The 20,648-nt window shown below is 42.1% G+C and overlaps 1 protein-coding gene across 1 annotated transcript in view; it reads right to left on the bottom strand.

Annotated features, from left to right (window-relative positions):
* Positions 1-7,212: 7,212 nt before the first annotated feature.
* Positions 7,213-20,648, bottom strand: part of LOC306999571 (receptor-type tyrosine-protein phosphatase S-like) — a 114,978-nt gene continuing 101,542 nt past the window's right edge. Inside the window, 7 exon segments of the mRNA XM_079614385.1 lie at positions 7,213-11,033; positions 12,201-12,336; positions 18,594-18,748; positions 19,535-19,567; positions 19,569-19,661; positions 20,318-20,444; positions 20,523-20,648. The exon segment at positions 20,523-20,648 is cut by the window's right edge and continues 53 nt beyond it. Of these exon segments, the coding sequence (XP_079470511.1) occupies positions 10,965-11,033; positions 12,201-12,336; positions 18,594-18,748; positions 19,535-19,567; positions 19,569-19,661; positions 20,318-20,444; positions 20,523-20,648 (739 nt within the window). The 3' untranslated portion in view covers positions 7,213-10,964.

Genomic DNA, 20,648 nt, shown 5'->3' on the forward strand with positions numbered 1-20,648 from the left:
ACGACACCGTTCTAACAGAAAACAGAAACTTTAATGTGTTTTGGCCGTTCATTCACACACACCAGTGTCTGGAGCTCGAGAACACACACTCTGAAACAGGATCCAAGTGCAAGTTTTTTAATGTTTTGAAAAACATTATCATCTCCTTTTAAACTTCAAAAATGTCAATCTGTGAGACGCTGACGGTGCACATGCGTATCACGTGTTTAGTCTATAGGTGTGTGTGTGTGTGTGTGTGTGTATATATATATGTGCAAAGGCATGTAGTCTTTCTTTATGACATCACCAAATTACTTGTCTGGCAGCATAATACAGAGTTATTAGTCGTGTCCGCGGATCCATGTGAACTGGAACCATTTTGACAGCGTTTATCTGTCCAGTGAAGGGACGTGTGTCCGTGGCTGAGTCTGAAACATCTGGATATCTGGACATCTGGACATCTGGGCATCTGGGCATCTGGGCATCTGGGCATCTGGGCATCTGGGCATCTGGACATCTGGGCATCTGGGCATCTGGACATCTGGGCATCTGGCCGTTTTTGATTGAAACTTTGTTTTGTAACATGTCAGTGTTTCTTGATCTTTAAAAGTGAATTAACCAGATCCTTTATATGGGTTGGTGTGCTCCGCCCACCTAGGCCACGCCCACTAGCCAACCGAGACCACGCCCACCAGCCCACCGAGACCACGCCCACCACCCCGCCGAGGCCACGCCCCCTGGACGAGTGTGTTCCTCTAAAGCACGTGACCGGGGCGCACCTGCAGGGATCAGGTGTCACACAAACACAAACTCATCAGATGCTATCAGACACACGAGACGATGATGACACGATGATCTCTCAGGAATTCACAGTCACTGCAGGAGAAGAACACGAGACTACAGGAATACATCACAAACACACCAATTCATTCATTATTTTTGTGTGACATTATTAAAAGTTCTCCTTTTCAGGTCCATTAAAGACAGAAGGGTGACCAGCATTAGACCGACACCAGGGATGACTTCATGAGCTACACACACACACACACACACACACACACACACACACACACACACACACACACACACACACACACACACACACACACACACACACACACACACACACACACACACACACACACACACACACACACACACACACACACACACACACGAGATCCTGGAAACAAGACCGTTGGAAGTTGTTACTAACAAACGAGAAACAAATCAGTGAAATTATACAGCAACAGTCACGCAGCTGACAAACAATGAACATCTGAAGATCCACACTCAGATTTCATCAACAGATGAAGCGCATTCTGTGTGTGTGTGTGTGTGTGTGTGTGTGTGTCGCGTTACACAACCTCACCCCCTCTGAGACACATTAGAGCATCTCACACACCTGCGCGCACACACACACACACACACACACACACACACACACACACACACACACACACACACACACGAAGGAACAAGAAAATTCACAAAATTCACACGACTCATGATGATAATTTTCTTGTTCCTTCAGGTTTGTGTGTGTGTGTGTGTGTGTGTGTGTGTGTGTGTGTGTGTTTGTGTGTGATAATGTGTATGTGATAACCATAATGATTTTCAGATCTCAGGTCTGATTGTTCAACACAAACATTATGAGTTTAAACTGGTTTGTCAGACGATTAGCAGAGTCACGCTGAACACATTATGAACATAATTACAGGTTTCAATCAGTCTATGATTTTAACACTATAAAAAATGTTTTGTTTAACTTTGTTTTCCAGCACAAAAATCTAAACATTCTTAAATCAAAATACATTTACTGGAGAAGCAGCAAAATTACTGAAGATATGAAGTCAAAAAATGTATCAAAATAAGGTGAGATTTTGTTTAAAACCATAACTAATATCTGCCAGTGGAGTCAGACGAATAATCTTAATTCAAAGAGAAAACAAAGTTTCTGGAAGGAGATATTACCTTAGAAAACAGGTTTCATAGAACATTATTCCGTCAGGAGACGGAGAACCTTTGAGGAGTTCCATCATGGGATTATTTCATGGATTTATGTTTTAATTCATTCATTTTGTTTTAATAAAAATAAAAAATAAGTAAAATGTATTAATTAAACAGCTCATAAACTTTTTTCATTACAAGAAAAAAACTAAATAACTTGTTAAACAGGAACATACTATGCAATCATTCAAGACATCTCTTCTCATATAGAAACTTTATAAGCATTCTTTAAAACTCAAGAACCTTTTCTTCTAGTTCGCATATGATTAATATGACATCATATTGGCTGAACGCCGCGTTCGTGGCTCATGAAGTTCATCATAAAGTTCATCATAAAGTTCATCACCATCAACTTTCACACGGTCTGTTTTTATCTTGTTCTGAACAGGAATAGTTGAAGATCTGGAGATTCCGGAGGAGCGTCTGGAACGGATCTCGATCTCGATCGTTGCAGAACTCAAGCCGGTTTCAGTGGAGAATGCGATCAGTGCTGGGATTAAACATACACTCCTGCGACACACACGTGTGTGTGACGACACTCATATCTGGAGGCTTTCAGCTGATGATTGCGACATATGCTTCTCAATATTTGTGTAAAGCATTTGCTCTGAAAAAGCCAGATTGTTTTCTCTCATCAAACACGTTCTCAGGATCAGTCGAGACTCGTGTGACGGACTCTTCAGAACACACACAATTTCCGGTTCCCCAAAGAACCTGTTACCCTAAGAGTGTGTGTGTGTGTGTGTGTGTGTGTGTGTGTGTGTGTGTGTGTGTGTGAGAGTGGTGTTACTTGATCTTAGTGCTGCATTTGACACCATTGACCACAACATCCTTTTAAATAGACTCGAACATTATGTTGGCATTAGTGGAATTGCACTAGCATGGTTTAAATCACACTTATCTGACCGTTATCAGTTTGTAGCAGTAAATGAAGAGATGTCTTATCGATCACAAGTTCAGTATGGCGTACCACAAGGCTCAGTACTAGGACCGCTGCTGTTCACTCTGTACATGCTACCATTAGGAGATATCATTAGGAAACATGGAATTAGCTTTCACTGTTATGCCGACGATACTCAGCTGTACATTTCTTCAAACTTTGATTGATCTCATATTTACAAATAAACCAGATAGGGTTACTAAAATATACAATTTAATAACAGGTTTGTCAGATCACAACCTTACTCTAGTTGCTAGAAAAATAAATAAATCCAGGTACAGGGACAAACAGCACATAAATAATTAACATAAAATGTTCCATATTAAGAGAAATCAAATTGCGCTGATGAATGATTTAAATGAAATAGATTGGGAGTGTAAAGTTGACAGCAAAGGCTGTGAGTAAACATGCAATAATATTATTTTAACTTTACAGGAGACCGTAATATACAGAATTAAAGAGAAACAATACTTTGTGTTTTGTAGCTCTCTTTGGGATCTAATGAAGCAGAGAGACCTGCCACTTCAAACCTTTCTTCAATAAAACTGACCACTGATCATCATGTATATAAAAGTCTAAGGAATAGGGTTACCACGCAGCTTAGAAAAGCCAAGGCAAACTTTTATTTAAATCTGATTAAAGATGCAAAAGTCAATAGTAAACTTCTTTGGAAAAGTATGGATAAATTACTTGGAAAAGAAAAAACTAATTGTGATCATGTACAACTTAAAATAAATGGATTATTCTCAATGACAATACAGAGGTGGCAACACATTTTAATGATTATTTTTTTAATTCTGTGCGGGATCTGGCAGATACGTTCCCGAAATCAATTTGTGTATATAACTTAAATTGTGATGAGTCTTTCTTTAAATGATCTCATGTAGATGAAGGGACAGTTTTAAAAGTAATATCACACTGAAATAATAGTAAATCTACAGACATTTTCTCCATTGATTCTGTGTTTTTAAAAGAGCACAAGGAAATGTTAACTCCAGTGCTAATTAAAGTTATAATTATTCTTAAAGTTATATAATTCTATATTAGGGCCCTTGTTGTTTTCTCTTTATATTAATGATTTTCCGTCTGTATGTATTAATGCTAAAATGATAATGTACGCTGATGATACAGTGGTGTATATTCATGGTAAAACTGTTAAGGATGTTGCCCGAAAGTTAACTGAGGAAATGGAAAAGATTACCATTTGGCTGAAAAACTCTCATTTAACTTTGAATGTTTCTATGTCAACATTTCTACGGTATCACTGTCGCTACATACATTGCAGTGCGTCAAGTTAAGACCGCTTCGGAAGCTGCGCTACTGGCTGATGATTGGGAACTCATCCACAAGTCCTGCGTAGAAAGATTCAGAGGTGAACGCCTATCGTACCCCTGCATAAATAAATTCTCCGTTTGTTCCTATGAGACATCCCACAAAGAATCTATCAAAGTTGTACGACTCTACTCGTAATTACTGCTTGCAAAAAGGGCATTGGAAATCAAGTTGTCCAGTGCTTAAAGCAAAGAGTGCAGGTGCACAATAAGCTGGAGCAGCTTCGTCCGTGAAGCCCGCGGCCCTGGCTGCTTCTGTGCCGGTGTCCGCCCGGGCCGTCGTTTTAACGGGAACGCCTGAGAAAGCATCCGCGAGTGTGGTGGAACATCAGAGGTTATTTAAACCCTTTATTTCTGATGGCCTTGTGTCGCTTCCAGGCAGCGATAAAAAAGTGGTGGTTCTCTGAGAATTCTCCGAGACACGGGATCATCGGAATCGTTCATTTTGGAGTGTTACCATTTTCGACGGGTCGAGTACAGGTAACTCACTTTTAATTTGCGGAATCGGACTTAATACAAGGAAGTGGTCCCCTAATGCTGGCGATTGTATGAGTGATCCCATTTCCAGGTCGTCGTACCCTTAAAGTTTGTCCATTAGTTCTAAAAATTGCAAATGACCAGCTCGCGGGTCACGCTGGTGTTAAGAAGACGTATGACAAAATTCTCTGTTACTTTTACTGGCCTCGCATTAAGAAAGTGTTGGCAGTTTTATTAAAACCTGCCATATATGTCCGCTCACCGGCAAACCAAACCAGCCGTTAAATCCAGAACCTCTGTGTCCAATTCCAGCAGTGTGCCAACCGTTCGAGCATCTCATCATTGACTGCATCGGGTATCTACTAACAGTGATGTGCCAGGTCACTCGCTATCCAGCTGCATACCCGCTGCGCTCCTTTACCACGAAAGAGGTCGTGAAAGCTCTCACTCAGTTCCTTTCTATCTTAAATCATCCAAACCGACCAAGGGAGTAACTTTACTTAGAATTTGTTTGCCGAAGTGCTTCGTCAATTGGGAATTAAACACAACCTGGCAACCGCACAGAGCCAAGGGGCTCTGGAACGCTTTCAATCTACATTAAAGTTGTTACTCAGAGCTGATTGTGCCGAATTGAATCGGGACTGGGAAGAGGGCCTGCCGGGCTGATGCTGGCAGCAAGAGAGGTTACGCAGGAAAGTATTGTCAATGGACAGATTCTGAACCACCCGGGAAATGATCAGATTATGTATTGGGTTTCCGTCGTCGACTTGCATTGGCCTGGGATTTAGCTAAAAAGCGGCTGGAGAAAACTCAAGAAAAATTGTTTGACCGCTACGCTGACCTGCGAACATTTAAATATGCTAAATATGCCGGGCCTTATGAGGTGATACATTGTGGCAGAAACGATAATTATATGATTTTAACACCAGACTGGAGGAACTCGCAGGTCTGCCATGTGAATCTCCTCAAGCCTACTACTGTAGAAATAGACAAAACTCAGCGCCAGTGGAGCTAGTGGACAGATCCCATCCGTCTGGTGCTACGCAGATCAGAACGGTCTCGCCTGTGGAGGAAGTCGCCTGACGACTGCGTGTTACAGGGGCGACTGAAAAATTAAGAAACAATAAAAAGATTGCCGTGTGATCTCAAACATTTAGACGTAGCTCGAGGGCAAGAACTGATCAGCTTGCTGCCTGAGTTTCCACAATTGTTCTCCGATGTACCAACACAGACTAATGCATTGGAGCATGACATCGATGTGGCGAAGCCAGCCCTATCCGCCAGCGCTTTTACCGAGTTCCGTTGAATAAACGGGAGTTTTTGGAAAAAGAAGTCCAGTATTTACTGGATAATAAGTTAGCCGAACCCTCCTCTTCGAGCGGGTCCTCGCCATGTCTACTGGCTAAGAGATCCGACGGACTTTCCGTTTTTGCACAGACTATAGAAAAGTAAATTCGGTCACAAAGCCGGACTCCTTCCCTCTGCCGAGGATGGAGGACTGTGTTGACCAGGTTGGTGCCGCGAAATTTGTAACTGAACTGGATTTGTTAAAGGGCTACTGGCTGATCCCGCTGACCGAGCGTGCGCGCAAGGTTTCATCTTTTATAACACCAGGTTATTTTCCTACAGGGTTATGAGCATCAGCCTTTGAAACGCGGCGGCTACGTTTAAAATGGATAAGATGGCGTAACTGTTTACTTGGATGATACAGTCATAGTAAGTGAAACGTGGCCAGAATATCTCCAACGTTTACGTCTTCTCCTCGTTCGCCTCGCTCAGGCAAATCGCACATTAATTCTGGCTAAGTGCAAGTTTGCGGGGGAGACTGTTACGTACCTGGGGAAGGGGGTGGGGCAAGGACAAGTGCGTCCGGTGTGAAGGGCAATAGATGAGTACCCTGCTCCTGCCACTAAGAAAGATTTAATGCGTTTTCTGGGTCTGGCAGGGTTTTACCTCTGCTTTAGCAGGAACTTTTCCACAGTCGTTACCCCTTTAACTGACCTACCGAGAGCTAAAGCACTGTTTGATTGGTCCGAATCCTGCCAGAATGCCTTAGATACATTGAAAACTTTGGCACCCGTCCTGATCAGCTAGAAAAAAAACATTTAAAATCCAGGTAGATGCCAGTAAAGAGGGAGCGGGTGCAGTGCTAGTTCAAGAGGACGATGCAGGAATCGACCGCCCTGTTTGTTTCTTTTCACGGAAATGTAACAGTTACCAGCGGAATTATTCCACAATCGAGAAGGAGGCTCTTGCTTTACTCTGGGCTCTCTAGGGCGTAACAGTGTGTGTGTGTGTGTAGTAGAACTACCTAATAATGAACTGTGACCTACCTAGTGATCATGATTCATCCACTCAGTTTAATCCCACTGATGTATAAAAATTAACATGGAATCGCAGACGATTAAAACAAATCAGCAGTTTCCTCACAAATCACTGATGAAATAAGAGACGACACACTCACTTCTTCACGTCAGTATATCCAGTCGTTCTGTTTTAATACAAAGTCGACATATTATCTACACATATGATCTGAAATCATTAAGCAGAGAAAAGTGAAGCACTACGTAGTCATCAGCTCTCGGCCCTCGTTCCCTCATTCTCTCGTTCCTTCATTCTCTCGTTCCTTCATTCTCTCGTTCCTTCATTCCCTCGTTCCCTTGTTCCTTCATTCCCTCGTTCCCTCATTCCTTAATTCCCTCGTTCCTTCATTCCCTCGTTCCTCCATTCCCTCGTTCCTTAATTCCCTCATTCCTTCATTCCCTCGTTCCTTCATTCCCTCATTCCTTAATTCCCTCGTTCCTCAACTCCCTAGTTCCTTCATTCGCTCATTCCTCAATTCCCTCATTCTTTTATTCCCTCGTTCCTCAATTCCCTCATTCCTCAATTCCCTCGTTCCTTCATTCGCTCATTCCTCAATTCCCTCATTCTTTTATTCCCTCGTTCCTCAATTACCTCATTCCTCAATTCCCTCGTTCCTCAATTCCCTCATTCCTCAATTCCCTCGTTCCTTCATTCCCTTGTTCCTTCATTCCCTCATTCCTTAATGCCCTCGTTCCTCATTTCCCTAATTCCTCAATTCCCTCATTCTTTTATTCCCTCGTTCCTCAATTCCCTTGTTCCTTCATTCCCTCGTTCCTTCATTCCTTAATTCCCTCGTTCCTCAATTCCCTAATTTCCCTAATTCCTCAATTCCCTCATTCTTTTATTCCCTCGTTCCTCAATTCCCTCATTCCTCAATTCCCTCGTTCCTCAATTCCCTCATTTCCAATTCCCTCGTTCCTCAATTCCCTCATTTCCCTAATTCCTCAATTCCCTCATTCTTTTATTCCCTCGTTCCTCAATTCCCTCATTCCTCAATTCCCTCGTTCCTTCATTCCCTCGTTCCTTCATTCCCTCATTCCTTAATGCCCTCGTTCCTCATTTCCCTAATTCCTCAATTCCCTCATTCTTTTATTCCCTCGTTCCTCAATTCCCTTGTTCCTTCATTCCCTCGTTCCTTCATTCCTTAATTCCCTCGTTCCTCAATTCCCTCATTTCCCTAATTCCTCAATTCCCTCATTCTTTTATTCCCTCGTTCCTCAATTCCCTCATTCCTCAATTCCCTCGTTCCTCAATTCCCTCATTCCTCAATTCCCTCGTTCCTCAATTTCCTAGTTCCTTCATTCGCTCATTCCTCAATTCCCTCGTTCCTCAATTCCCTCGTTCCTCAATTCCCTCATTCCTTCATTCCCTCGTTCCTTCATTCCCTCGTTCCTTCATTCCCTCATTCCCTCGTTCCTTCATTCCCTCGTTCCTTCATTCCCTCATTCCTTAATTCACTCATTCCTTCATTCCCTCATTCCTTCATTCCCTCGTTCCTCAATTCCCTCGTTCCTCAATTCCCTCGTTCCTCAATTCCCTCGTTCCTCAATTCCCTCATTCCTTCATTCCCTCATTCCTTCATTCCCTCGTTCCTTCATTCCCTCGTTCCTTCATTCCCTCGTTCCTCAATTCCCTCGTTCCTCAATTCCCTCATTCCTTCATTCCCTCATTCCTTCATTCCCTCGTTCCTTAATTCACTCATTCCTTCATTCCCTCATTCCTTAATTCTCTTGTTCCTTCATTCCCTCGTTCCCTCATTCCTTCATTCCCTCGTTCCTTCACTCCCTCGCCTGATCAAGTGTTGCTTTGACAGATGATTGTGGGGTTATTCCTGTGCTTTTGTCTTCAAAGGAACTTTTTAATTAGAGAGAATACTTGAATGAGAAACATCAGTCGTGAATGTGCTTTAAGTTGAAGAGAGAAACTCTGTGCTGAAGAAGATCAGTGTCTCGCAGATGCGATCACTGATCCGCTCATATGTGCTAATATTTCATATTAGATTCACATTGATAACCATATTCACTTTGGCCGATTAACAGGAGCGTCAGTTTACAACATGTACAGTAATCTCAGCAGTTGTGTAAAGGTGAGGTCACATAAGTGAAAGTTTGTTAGGAAATTATGTTTTGTCAATAGTTTAGTGAAAAAATTATGTTCTTCCTCAGTGTTTCTGTCTTGTTTTCCAGCACAAATATCTAAACATTCTTAAATCAAGATACATTTACAAGAAGCAAAATGACTGAAGATATGAAGTAAAAAAAGTATCAAAATAAAGTGAGTTTGAGCTTAAAACAAGAACAAGTTAGCAGACTCCATTAGCAGATATTTGTTCTTGCTTTAAGCTCAAACTCACATCATGTTGATACTTTTTTCATTTTTAAACATATTCAGTCATTTTCTTGTATCTTGATTTAAGAATGTGTATACTGGAAAACAAGACAGAAACACTAAAGAAGAACATCTATGTAATTTCAGCAGTTTTTGCACATTTCCACAATTTTGTGGGAAAAGGTCTAATTCCATTGTCAACAGTGTAACGAAATTCAACTGTTTTCTGGGAAAATCTTTCGCTAAATTCGCATGTATTCTATTGAAATGACTATTTCGCCCTTGAAAATTCACACATGTGACCACACTTTAAATATCACTCCATGTCAATAAATGTATGGTCCATACATCACATTTCAGTCAATCATGTTAACATGGTGTTACCCTGCTGGTTTAGTGCAGTTTACCACGGTATGCAAAACCTGATGCTGATCTGATGCTCTTTAACCCCGCGTGTGCTTGATCTCGCTTCGTTTGACTGATAATGCCGATGAGAACCATGTGACGTCTCAGAACTCCAGCGATTGGCTGAGGTTTGGGCTCTGAGGACCGTTGGCTTCTCTAGAACAATCAGTGCACAGGAAATATATAAAATATCTGAGAGGGTTTACGAAGCACAACACTGTACATCTGAGCCATGTACAGTCACATTAGCCAACTACACCACAGCTCACAAATCATAGTGCCATAAAAATCATGTAAATAAATAAGATCCTTAAAAATTCAAGCATATCATCAACAAAATGAAATAAAAAAATCAGGTCGATTAAATATTTGACAACAACGATAATAAGGCTCACTTCACGTCTCGAACCGGCTGGTTTCCCGCGCTACTCCTAAACATCGTGCCTCCGCTAAACTAAACATGACGGGAAGAGTTTGGCGAGTGTGTTCTAGATTAGATCAGATGTTCTAGCGTTTGAAACACTGGGGAACGATCCGCCATTCCTCCTAGAACGTGTGTGTCGAATCATTACGTGTTCTGGGATGAGCGATCGTCCTCCGTCCCGTTACGCCACAGCAGAAAGAGCAAAAGAACATGATACAGACACGAGACTGAAGCATCGGACTCGCTCGCCTCTCAAACACGCGTAAGCAGCAGAAAGTCTGTAGAGACACAAACACAGTATTCACAGGAGTTGATCCGCCTCGCTCCGTTAGGCACAGACGGTGGGAGATCTCGTTTAATTAAACTCCCGGTTAATCGTCCCGATGGCAACGATCCCGCCATTCACACGAACGAACGAACTCACGTCTGACGTTGGCAAAGACAGTTCGAAGAAACTCCCACTGAAGGGTGCAGCAATAATCCAGGCTTTTGATTTCATAGTTTCTTGTTGTTGTTTTGCTTTAAATAGATTTTTTTGTACATGTAATATTTTCCTCTTCATCCACGGTTTAATATTTCTAGAAAGCCGACCACAACATTAATATCTGTAATAAGTGAACACTGAGGTAATAGTTTGCGTCTCTGGAGAGTGGATCCTCTGCGAGGGTTTGCTGGGGTCGAGGGGAAGGTGTTCTTCAATCTTCTCTTATGTTGCATAGTGATCAAAACTGCCAAGGTACTCGAGGCCGGCCTGATAGCAGAACTGATACTCGTCCTGCGAACACACACACACACACACACAGATCTGATCACATGACTGCAGGAGACGAGGTCATCGCTGTTCCTGAGATACGCCTGGGTCACACACACTCTCCAGGAACAGGACTAAAGTCATCTCGAATAAGAGTTTGTTGGTCATCTGGTCATCCCTGTTCATCACCAGTGCATTATATTCTCTGTTTGATAGACTAAAAAGATAACAATAAAAGTGAGTGGTGCGTGCAGTGGCAAAACACCAGGGTGGTCTGGGTGGTTGCTAGGGCGTTGCTATGTGGTTGTTAGGCAGGTGCTAGGGTGTTTTTAGGATGTGGTGGGTGTTGCTAGGGTGTTTTGGGTAGTTACTGTGGTGTTCTGAGTGATTGATAGGGCATTGTGACATAGTTGACAGCCAGCAGCTGTGGGTGTTGTTGCTAGCGTGCTCTTAGGCTGTTTCTAGGGTGTTATTGATGTTTGCTTTGGCATTGCAATGTGGTTGTTAGACAGTTACTATGGTGATGTCCTGGATGGCTGCAAGGGTGTTGCTAGGCAGTTGCTAGGGTGTTCTGGGTGGTTGCTAGGGTGTTGTCTATGGTTGCTAGACCGTTACTATGGTGATGTTATGGGTGGTTGTAAGGGTGTTGCTAGGCAGTTGCTATGGTGTTTATGGGTGATTGCAAGCGTGGTTGCTAGGACATTGTTACGTGGTTGCTAGGTAGTTTCTAGGGTATTCTGGAGGGTTGCTAGGCAGTTGATAGGGTGTTCTGGGAGGTTGCTAGGGTGTTGTTGATGGTTGCTAGACAGTTACTATGGTGATGTTCTGAATGGTTGTAAGGGTGTTGCTAGGCAGTTACTATGGTGTTTATGGGTGATTGCAAGGGTGATTGCTAGGACATAGTTATGAAGTTGCTATGGAGTTTCTAGGGTATTCTAGAAGGTTGCTAGGTAGTTGATAGGGTGTTCTGGGTGGTTGCTAGGGCGTTACCGTGTATGTCTCTGTAAGCACATTGTATCGTTTGCTATTTGCTATATAAATATAACTTTTCCAATAACAATAAGCCTCATAGCATCAGTGGTAGTGTGGGTCTGAGCTGGGAAGTGTGTTCTACAGGAGGTCTCGGGACTGACCCGGGATCTTCCACACACTCGCAGCTCGATGGCAAACGCTGATGTGTGTTTACCGTACCTCAGTCTGCACCATCGCCGGCCGTTGCGTGCGCAGCATTTTGACGGTCTGGAAGATGTCGACGGCGCCCTCGTAACGCATGCGCTCCAGCACGATACTGAGAGTGATGAACACACCTGTGCGCCCGACGCCCGCACTGAGAGAGAGAGAGAGAGAGCGAGAGAGAGCGAGCGAGCGAGCGAGAGAGAGAGAGAGAGAGAGAGAGAGAGAGAGAGAGAGAGAGAGAGAGAGAGAGAGAGCGAGAGAGAGAGAGAGAGAGAGAGAGAGGAGCGAGAGAGAGAGCGAGAGAGAGAGAGAGCGCGAGAGAGAGAGCGAGAGAGAGAGCGAGAGAGAGAGAGAGAGCGAGAGAGAGAGAGAGAAAGAGAGAGAGAAAGAGAGAGAGAGAGAGAGAGAGCGAGAGAGAGAGAGAGCGCGAGAGAGAGAGAGGTTTAACAAGACTTTATTATTTACATAATAAAAACATTATTCACAACATCATCAAATACTCATTAATCAAATAAAATAAAATAAATTAAAAATTAAGAACCAACTGGTCCTCATCAATTACACACAAAACATTTTTAAGACACCAAATATCATCAAAACACCCCTCATTTTTTATAAGATTATAATATACGAACTCTATATTTAACCTTCCAGCTACAAGGTTCTTGAACATTAATTCAGCATCAGTACTAAGAAGATTCAGCCCTTCATTCTTTCTCGTCTTCCAAATTGCTAATTTTGCAGTTCCGATCAAGTAGTTTAACAAACATGCCTTCCTTCTAATCAAGAATCTGTACATCACACCCCCAATAAACACTTCTTCTGAAAATGTTTCATCAAACGCTTGAAACCATCTATCAAGAAGACTAAAAAGACCTTTCAACCTATTACATCTTAAAAACAAATGTTCCAAATTTTCTACCATTCCACAAAACCTACACTGTTCACCCACTGCCGGATTCAGGTGCGCCACGTGTCTGTCCGTAGCTATCGCCCCGTGAATAAGCCTCCACTGCAGATCAGCCGTGCGCTTCTCTATGGGAGGCTTATACAGGGCTCTCCACCTGTCCCTCAGGAGGAAGTCTGGCTTCAACAAACCTGGCCACTTCGAGGCTTTTTGTCCTTTAAGAGAGTCCTGGTGCAAAACTTTGACTGTAGAGTAATATATAGCTTTTTTGGATGCAGACTCAAAATGTTCCAGCTGCGGGGTTTTAAAAGATAGAATTGACCCCACATCTTCATCTTCATTTTCCGTCTTTATGAGATGAGCGATTTTAATTCCTGGGAGTTCCTGCTCATTCGTCATGTCCATCAAAGCTCCTCTCCCAATGTACTCTCTGTAACTACCTGGTAAGGCATTGACAATCTCCTCCAACAACTTTTCTGTCAAGCGTGAAGATCTTAAACCAGTCATTTCTTTAAGTTCCTCCAGCGGCTTCCATCCATCTCTATTCAAGAGGTGTCCCAGCTTGACAATTCCATTCCTCTGTAAGCATGCACTCACAGTCACAGAAGACAACAGTCTTGTTCGAGTCATTGGATTAAAAAACAATGGTTCCTCCAGAACCCAGTTCCCAGGTTCATCAACCTCTCTTTCAACTTTAAAAACAGTTCTCCATGAATGCAACATTGTCCGGTAAAAGTGTGAAAGCTCAGACATGTTTATCTTCTCCAGGTTCATTAAAAATAAATGTCTATCCAATCCAAGACCCCCAGTTTTTTGAAGACTTGCCTTCGCAGTCTGAGACCACACCAAGTTCTTATGGTAGAGAAGTCTCTGTGCTGCTTGGATTCTGAAAGCACAGATTCTGCTCCTCACGTCCACCAGACCTTGACCTCCTTCTTGAACTGGAAGATAAAGTGCTGCTGCGCGAATCCAGTGTTCTCCACTCCAGAAGAAGTTCACAAAAGTCCTTTGTATCCTGCAGATCAAGTCATCAGGTGGCTCCAATACCACAAGTCTATGCCACAAGGTAGAGGCAGCCAGGTGTTTTACCACCAGAACTCTCCCCCTGTACGACAAATGTGGTAATAGACATTTCCATCTAGACAACCGAGCATTCACCTTTTCCAGCATTCCCTCCCAATTTTTTCCTTTAATGTTGTATTTCCTAAAAAAACACCTAAAAATTTTAACCCTTCTCTTACCCACAGCAATCCACCCGGTAATATTGGAGGTCCTAACCCTCCCCACTGACCAATAATCAGCCCTTCACTTTTTCCCCAGTCATTTTTGCTGAAGATGCCCTCTCATATTTTTTAATAATTCCCGTTAAAATGTCAACCTCATTTTGGCTTGTGATAAAGACTGTAATATCGTCCGCATAGGCAGATAATGACACCCTACTAGTACTATTTATGCCAGGAAGTAAAATTCCATTCAGATCTCTCCCTTATCCTACACAACAAAGGCTCAATAGCGAGGCTATACAGTTGTCCAGAAAGTGGGCAACCCCTGCCTAATACCCCTTGATACCGGTATTGGTGCACTCAATCCTCCACCAGCTTTAACCATCACAAAAAACATTTGAATATAACAACTTAATATAAGATATAAAATTCTCTCCAAATCAAAATGCTTTAAAACCTTAAGAAGATACACATGGTCAACCGATCGAATGCTTTCTCTTGGTCCAAACAAAGAATACCCAGGTTGAAATGATTAAATTGGTTAAAATCAATTACATCCCTTAATAAAAAAGAGGTTATCCATGATTGACCTTTTGGAATACAATACGTCTGGTCATTTTGAACCAATAATTCTTAATTCTCCCAGGGGCGGCAGTGGCTCAGTGGTTCATGTAGGTTGTCTACAAACCGAAAGGTTGGTGGTTCAATCCCCGGTTCCACTAGATCAAGTGTCGAGGTGTCCATGAGCAAGACACCTAACCCAACTGCCCCCGACGAGCTGGACGGCGCCTTTTATGGCTGACACCGCCGTCGGTGTATGAATGGGTGAATGTGAGGCAATATGTAAAGTGCTTTGATGGCCATTGGGTCTGTAAAAGCGCTATATAAATGCAGTCCATTTATTTAAATAACACTTTAGCCTATTTGCCTAAACACTTTGACAGTATTTTATAGTCCAAACACAATAGAGAAACTGGTCTCCAATTCTTTAGAAGACCTAGATTTCCTTTTTTTGAAGCAAAGACAGTACAGCTCTTCGGCAGCTATAGGAAGTGTTCCACTTTTGATGCTTTGAATGAGTACTTCATACAGATCTTGTCCTAATATATTCCAAAAAGCTTGGTAAAACTCAACTGGCAGTCCATCAATTCCCGGAGAACGTCCACAAGATAACTGTTTCATTGCTTCTGTAATCTCCTGAAAAGTTATTTGACTGTCTAGTGATTTTTCCCCTCATCCTCCACCTGAGGTAAATCACTCAGCAAATCAGAAGCACTCTCAGCTTCACAGTCCTCAGCATCATACAGTTCTTTGTAAAAGTTAACTGCAGTGTCTTTATTTCCACCGGGTCTGACGTTATAGTCCCATCCGGCCGTTGAAGAAGATATATTTGTTTTTGTTGGGAGCTTTTCTTTTCAAGATTGAAAAAGAATGATGTAGGAGCATCCATGTCTTTAATGGAACAGATTCTCGCCCTTACAATTGCTCCTTTCACTTGCTCCTGTAATAACGAGCCAAGTTCTTTCTTTTTCTTATTCAACAGCTCACTCTGCCCAGTTCATTATTAAAAATAGTACTTCAATTCTTTGAATGTCTTTCTCCAAGCTTTTTACTGCAAACTTCACCCTTGATGTATTATGTGAACTGTAATTTTGGCAAAATATTCTTATATTTACTTTGCCAACATCCCACCACTGACACATGTTTTCAAAATAATCTTTCCGCATTTTCCATTTATTCCAGAATAATTTAAAACTATCACAAAATAAAGCATCTTGTAATAATTTAACATTTAAATGCCAAAAATAATTTGGCTTTGTAATTGTCTTCATGTTTAAATCAAATAAAACCAAGTGGTGATCTGAAAACCCAACAGGTAAAATAACAGCATTCATCACCTTATTATTCCATGTTTTATCAATATAAAATCTGTCTAGTCTTGCCCCACTAACTCTATTCTCAGACGCTTTAAGCCATGTATATTGTCTAATCCCTATATTTCTTTTCCTCCAAATATCAATCAAATTAAGCTCTTTTATGATTTTTGATAATACCACACTTGACTCATTATGAGGTTCTTCCCCATTCCTATCAAGTATAAAATCCACAGTGCAGTTCCAGTCACCTCCAATGATAACACACACCTGATCTCCAATTTTTTGAACAGCATTTTTTAGTTTCATAAAAACCTCCACTCGCTCAGGCCCAATATTTGGTGCATAAACATTTATAAGCACAAACACAGTTCCCTTAAATTCTATATGCATTAGTAATACTCTTCCCTTCACAACTTCTTCTACAACTAAAATATTTACATTTATATTTTTTGAGAATAATATGGCCACACCAGAACTCAAATTTGTCCCATGGCTTAGCACACATTTTTCCTTCCCACCATCTATCCCATTCCGACTCATTTTCTGTATTGTATTGGAATGTGTCTCTTGTAAAAAAACAATATCCACCTTCTTAATTCTAAATAATTCTGACACCATTGCTAACTTATTTCCATCCCTACCCCCATTTATATTTAAGGAGCCTGCTCTCAAAAACTCCATAAAAAGGGAAAAATATAAAGAGGACAGAAACAGAGTGAAAAGACAAAGAATAGCCGACACCCTGTGTGTTCTAATCATTTTGTGAAGCGTTTGCCCTACTCTTTCTTAACTTCGTTAAGATCTTCCTTAGCCGAAATCTTTTCTGCTTGCTAAGAACGTCATGACTAACGTTTCTTTGTAACAAAGTCACCGATACTATAAATTTCCCTATGTCTGGGAAGAAATCTTTGACTTCCAGTCTTTCCAAAAGTTGTATCAAGAAAGTCATTTATTTCTTGCAGTGTGTATGTGTCCTCCATGATTTGTGAACCAAATTCTGAAATTTCAGGGAAAATATCATCATCTCCCATTTCAGAATCAGTACACATTTCAACACTGTTAGATACTTCCGAATCGTCAATTTGAGCAATTGCAACATTTATTTTTCCTTTGTTGACATCATCAGTCATCACACTACTTTCCCCCATTTTAGATGCATTATTTTGTCCAATAGAACCTTCGTTTTCATCAACATCATCTTTCTGATCATTACTGTCAATCAAATCAGCATTAACAACTTTCCTTCCCTCTGTAATCTGAGTTGGTACTTTCTCAAAATTAGTTTCATCAGTATTATTCTGTACATCGTCATTTTTTTCCTGAACAACCTCAACAGCAGCACTATGTTCAGCTACCTCCTCCTCCTGCCTATCCTGGGCCTTATGTGGGCACGCCATCCTCTTATGCCCAATATCCCCACACTCAAAGCACTTCATGTTACCAGTATTAGCATAAACCACATAGGTTTTTCCTCGTGGCCAACTCTAAACGATACATCCAGCTCTGGCTGATTCAAAAACATAAACACTTGCCGCCTGAACGACATAACGTGCTTCAAAGCTTCGTTTCTACACCTCAGTGGAATCGTTCTAATCCCACTTGCAAACTTTCCATATCTCGCCAACGCCCTTTCAATTTCATCATTATGAATGAAAGGGGGGACATTAGACACGGTTATTCGGGTCGTTGGCGTTACCAGCGGTGAAACGGTAAGAAAATCTCCACCTACCACAATTCCATCGCTTATCAACCGATTTGCCTGTTCTTCCTTCTTTACAAACACCACTACCGCCTTATTCATCCTCGACGCCGAAGAAATGTTTTCAAATCCGATTAGTTCTCCAACCACCAGTAACACATCTTCCACCGTCACGCCTTGTGCAGGCACACACCTGACGCCTTGACGGAGCGACACAGGTGACGCCAGCACCTCCGCGGCCGCGGGGTGAGACGCCATCTCGATGCCGCCACAAAAGTTTCCAAATAAACAGTCTTTGCTCCTCTAGTCAAAAAGTATTCCCCTTCTAATACATTTTAATTAATGTGCAATAGAAAAAAGAAATACGAAAAATTCTCCTGCACTCCCCGTGAAACCCTCACGCACAACCCAAACACTCCCAGCATGCACCGAGAGAGAGAGAGAGAGAGAGAGAGAGAGAGAGAGAGAGAGAGAGAGAGAGAGAGAGAGAGAAAGAGAGAGAGAGCGAGAGAGAGAGAGAGCGCGAGAGAGAGAGAGAGAGAGAGAGAGAGAGAGAGAGAGAGAGCGAGAGAGAGAGAGCGAGAGAGAGAAAGAGAGAGAGAGAGAGAGAGAGAGAGAGAGAGAGAGAGAGACGTCTCAGGATCCAGCTCACACAGTGTGTGTGTGTGTGTGTGTATGTGTGTGTCGGAGCATCATCATCACCTGCAGTGGACTGTGATTGGTCCATCCTGACCAAACTGCTCCTTGGTTTTATGCACCTGTCCAATGAAATCAATGAAACCCTCCCCTGACTTTGGAACACCTTGCTCTGGCCAATCGGTGAACTGGAACTGTCTGACGGTTCTGGACTGTCCGTCCTACGGGAAGAAAAGACAGCGAGTCTGAACGTCTCCAGGGCTGAGAAACACTCTGAGCTCTGAGGCACATGATGCCAACGTCCTGAACATGAACACACACATGACTTTCAATCTCTCTTCATGAGGATCCATGCGTCTCAAGGGCATTGCTAGGGTGTTCTGGGTTGTTGCTCGGGTGTTGCTAGGTTGTACTGGGTGGTTGCTAGGTTGTTGCTAGGCAGTTGTTATGATATAGTTATGTAGTTGCTCTTCATGTGTCTCATGTGCTTCTAAGGCATTGCTAGGGTGCTCCAGGGCAGTTGCTAGGGTGTTGCTATGTAGGAGCTCAACAAGCAAAATTATCTGCCAATGGGGTAAGTAAAAAAAATCTGAATTCAAATGGAAACAAATAATTTTTTTCTTACCCCATTGGCAGATAATTTTGCTTGTTTTAAGCAAAAATTACTTAAATTACTTTATTTTTATCTTAAAACTAAATAGAATTTCTTATGTCATTTTACTTCTCTAGTAAATGCTTCTTGATTTAATAATTTTTAGATATTTGGACTGGAAACAAAACAAAAATACTAAGTAAGAAAGTATTTTTTGCAGTGCAGGTGTTTGCTATGGTATTGGTATGGGTTGCAAGGCAGTTAATAGGGTGTTATGGGCGGTTGCAAGGGTGTTGCTAGGCAGTTGCTAGGCAATTCGGTTCAGTGTTGGCTCAATCCAGGCTCGGTTCTGCTTCAGGACATCCTCTGCATGTAAGATCAGACGGTACCGCGGTGAACGACGGCCTGTACTCACCCTGGCGTCGGTGACTTTGAACTCCCTCAGGATTGTACTGTGGCATGTTGTATTCTGCCATGGGGTCCACCACGAAGTACTGATAGCGAGCCGAACGCTCCGCCGGCCAGTACTGATGACACTTCTCCTGCACACACACACACACACACACACAAGACGAGATGACATCATTACGACTATATCGACTAAAAAATTTGAGACTAAAATATAGTTTAAAACATAAAAACTTGACCAAAATCTCTCAATGATTTCTTCAACAAAAAAAGAGCAGAAAAATAATATAGAATGTTTTTAAAAAGTCACTATGAGCCTTCATGCTTGCAAAAAATGTATATATATAAAAATAAAATAAAAATCTGTCAAAGTGAGTTTGAGCTTAAAACTAGAACAAATATCTGGCAATAAAGTCAGAAAAATAATCTTGTTTCCCTTTGAATTAAGATGATTTTTCTGACTCTATCGGCAGATATTTGTTCTAGTTTAGAGTTTTTAAACTCAAACCCACTTTTCATTTTAATACATTTTTGACTTCATATCTTCAGTCATTTTTCTTCTCCAGTAAATATCTTGATTTAAGAATGTTTAGATATTTCTGCAGGGAAGCGAGACAGAAACACTGAGGAGGAACATGTAAAAAACCCAAACATGATCTAAATTTTAAACATTTAGTATCTTTCCCCAACACTGACTAATCTGATCATTAATCTGATCATTAATCTGATCATTAATCTGATCATTAATCTGCCTGGACTAGATCAGAAGTGTCTGGCTCTCAGGTCTCACCCGCCCCATCTCGCGCAGTTTGGTCAGCATGACCACGATGGTGGAGTTGTGTTCCCACAGCGTCCTCCAGAAGTCCTCCGTTGTCTCCGCCAGCGGCCCCTGCGTGGCGATATACGCCTTCTGCTGCCTGAACACACACACACACACACACACACTCAGCTCAGGCTCCGCTCGCAGCTGACAGAGGCGCGGCGGGGAGACACACCTGTATCCGTCGATGAAGCTGGCGTTGATGTAGTCGGACCCTTCCAGGCCTCTGATTGGCTGTAGACACACGCGCGTGGTCTCGTACGGCATGATGTTCACCAGCCGGTTCTTGAACTTGTTGCAG

The sequence above is a fragment of the Phoxinus phoxinus genome (assembly GCF_949152265.1).
Source record: "Phoxinus phoxinus genome assembly, chromosome: 5".
Classification (NCBI taxonomy): Eukaryota; Metazoa; Chordata; class Actinopteri; order Cypriniformes; family Leuciscidae; genus Phoxinus; species Phoxinus phoxinus.